This window comes from Aspergillus foveolatus (assembly GCF_047715535.1).
Source record: "Aspergillus foveolatus strain CBS 279.81 unplaced genomic scaffold BDW70scaffold_333, whole genome shotgun sequence".
In the NCBI taxonomy this organism is placed as follows: Eukaryota; Fungi; Ascomycota; class Eurotiomycetes; order Eurotiales; family Aspergillaceae; genus Aspergillus; species Aspergillus foveolatus.
In genome coordinates, this window is record NW_027396397.1 from 1 (window position 1) to 2,632 (window position 2,632).

General features: G+C 51.5%; 2 protein-coding genes across 2 annotated transcripts; one reads left to right on the forward strand and one right to left on the reverse strand.

The window, feature by feature from the left end:
* Positions 1-515: 515 nt before the first annotated feature.
* On the forward strand, positions 516-1,000 carry BDW70DRAFT_165341 (uncharacterized protein; the record flags this gene model as incomplete). Its single annotated transcript, XM_073741724.1, has 2 exons — positions 516-638; positions 704-1,000. 2 exons carry the CDS (start codon positions 516-518, stop codon positions 998-1,000), a joined length of 420 nt encoding a protein of 139 aa, XP_073590401.1.
* A 169-nt stretch (positions 1,001-1,169) lies between these two features.
* BDW70DRAFT_146282 (uncharacterized protein) lies at positions 1,170-1,895 on the reverse strand. Its single transcript, XM_073738566.1, has one exon. The coding sequence runs from the start codon at positions 1,698-1,700 to the stop codon at positions 1,467-1,469; it is 234 nt and encodes a 77-aa protein (XP_073590402.1). The 5' UTR covers positions 1,701-1,895; the 3' UTR covers positions 1,170-1,466.
* Between the last annotated feature and the right edge of the window lie 737 nt (positions 1,896-2,632).

Sequence of the window (2,632 nt, forward strand, 5' to 3'; positions counted from 1 at the left end):
GGACACCACTTATCTGGGCCTCAGTTACTGGCAGTGAGGCCGTGGAAAGACTACTGATAGATAAGGGAGCTGATGTCAATGCCAGCAACAAATATGGATAGACATGACTTATCCGGGGCTTGCTGTCCTCTAGCCTGGTGCCAACTACACCAGCACGATCTTCACCAACTCGATATGCGCCAACTAACCCTTATCATCCACCTGTTACGCTGGACGCATAGGTACATCCAACCAGTGAGAGGCAAAAACAGCCATTTCACCGGCTGGCGCATCGAACGCGCGCTCGTCCTAGAATATCTTCTACTCGGACGTGCAGGGTGGGAGTATACAAGATACCGTTGGCGATGAGGTAACTCTTGGCATCGGGAGAAGACAGTGATCCCGAATGTCAGCTTCAAATCCATCTACAGCACATACAAACGTACCCGAATCGGTGCTCCTACTTGGTCTCCGTGGGGAAATTGGCCCTCGGCGCACCCCGGCTACGAGATACCTCATCGGGTCTGAGCCCTAACATGATAGCTGCTTTGCTGTACACACCGAACGAGCCGCACTCGTACTCCTACTCCGTGTATATCAGACCAGTCGAATCCGCCGATCCCGTGATCTCTTGTTCTAGGCGGGTACCACCGGACTCGGTTGGTTGGAGAAGCAAGCAGCCAGTCGATTGTAGACTCCGCAGGGACCTCCTGATCGACTATAGGACATCGGGCTCGGCGTTGCAGAAGCTGGTTTTCCCTTCCCGGCTTTCACGGATACACATCGAGGCGGGTTATTCCTCGATGATGCACATGCGAACGGCGGCATGGTCCACCCACGACTCGTCTCGATCGATCCCACAAAGCCATACATGTTTCTATCCGTAGCAACATGTAATTCAATCGCGACCTTCTTCCCTGTATCTTTCGGCACAGCACTCGGCCTGTATGTCTGGGGCGTAAATAGCGCGGACTATGCCACTATCATATATTCACCTACATACCTCTCGACGTTGCGGTAGCGCTGTACCGAGAGGGAGGAGATTGTTATGGACAATTTGACCAGGTATGAGGTAGGTTAGGATAGGGAAGATAGAATAGATTAGGATTGTAATCGATGGGCAGAAGAAGGGTAAGCCGCCATCCTTTATAGAGGAGGCTGCACTGCAGGATCCATCCATGATAGGTATGCTCGGATCCTGGAATGGAAGTATTGTTATTCTACGATTGGTGATGGGTAGGTCATGTGGAGAGCACGCAAATATCAATAATTGGGCGGTTATGTTAAAGCGGGAATATTTACCCCAGGGGAGACAATCACTTAACAAGATTCCAATACATGGTCCATAGCTATCATCGTAGCTATTGTCCCTCTGGATCAAGCCTGGTAATCACAATGACGCCTGATCGAGCAGAGTTTGCAGCCGTCAAGACCTCAAATGGATTCTGAAGACATGGACCTACGACTGACGGTCGTTCCTATCTGGTCTAACATCTTTTGCACCCAAGCCCCCTGCCGCCCCAGCTTGCGAGCGAAATTGACGTGATGAAGTCTCGTCGGAATTCCTTCTCCTCTGCTCTTACAGCAATGGGCCCAAGGATAGCCACCGGCCGTAGCAGATACCCAGGCGGGTAAGCGTCTATCTCCAAGACACGAACTCGCCGCGAACCCGCCCTCAAACAAGGCCGCACTCGCTGGGTCCGCTCAGCAGAGTAATGCATGGAATCAACTTTCAGGAGTAGAATCTAAATTGCATGGTGACATAAAGCAAGAGTGGAATCGGCAGACGAGCAGGCCGTGAGAAGCGTGCAGCGCGAAATTCATGGTTTAAACTCCGCCGCCTGATGGCTTCACTGCTGCCTAGCTGCCTAGATATTTGAGATAACCAAGTGGCGTCAGCTAGAAGCAGGAAGAACTTGTAGGAGGGTTGCAGAACAGTTTCCCCTTGGCTGGTTTGTTGCGCGTATGAGCTTGTCGAATACAGCGTCACTCCAAACCTTCTTTAGCATGTCAAGCCACGGGTAGAAGACCATGAGAGACGGATGATGCAGGAGTGATTCAACGCACATACGGTCAAGATGCCAGCAGCCTTGGTGCGGAATTCCCGTGTTGGTGCTGGGTAAGGAGTAGCCCTGCCGCCGTGATATGCGGGGCGACAGTTGGTGTCGCATCTGATTGACAGGACTTCAGTATCCTAGTTAGCTTACCTAGGGGTATTCTTAAATAAAAAATGGCATACCACAAAAATTGAGAGCAGGATCAGAGTTGGTAGAACCTGGTTGTCACAGCTGGTTTTTGTAATATCCGTGAGTGAAGTCTGGAGCGCGCGGGTTGCATGCAGATAGCCCTGGCGTACACCACTGCGCTGTACATGGCAGCTGCATCCCAGCAACGGGGACTGTATAAGACAAGCGACGCTCCACTCCCAAATCGACCCATAGCTTACAATAATCAAGCCAGCTTTACTCCCGCTCTTCTCCCGAGCCGCTGCGCGATTCTTACTCCTCGTTTTCGTCTAGCTCTACGGGCTACTACCGGTCCAACTTGCATACGACTCTCCTCGAAGGCAATAAACTCCCTTGCTTGCAGACTTCAGCATCAACTTCAGTCACCTCGAACGCACAACAGAAAGAGCGGGATGAGAATCATTGTA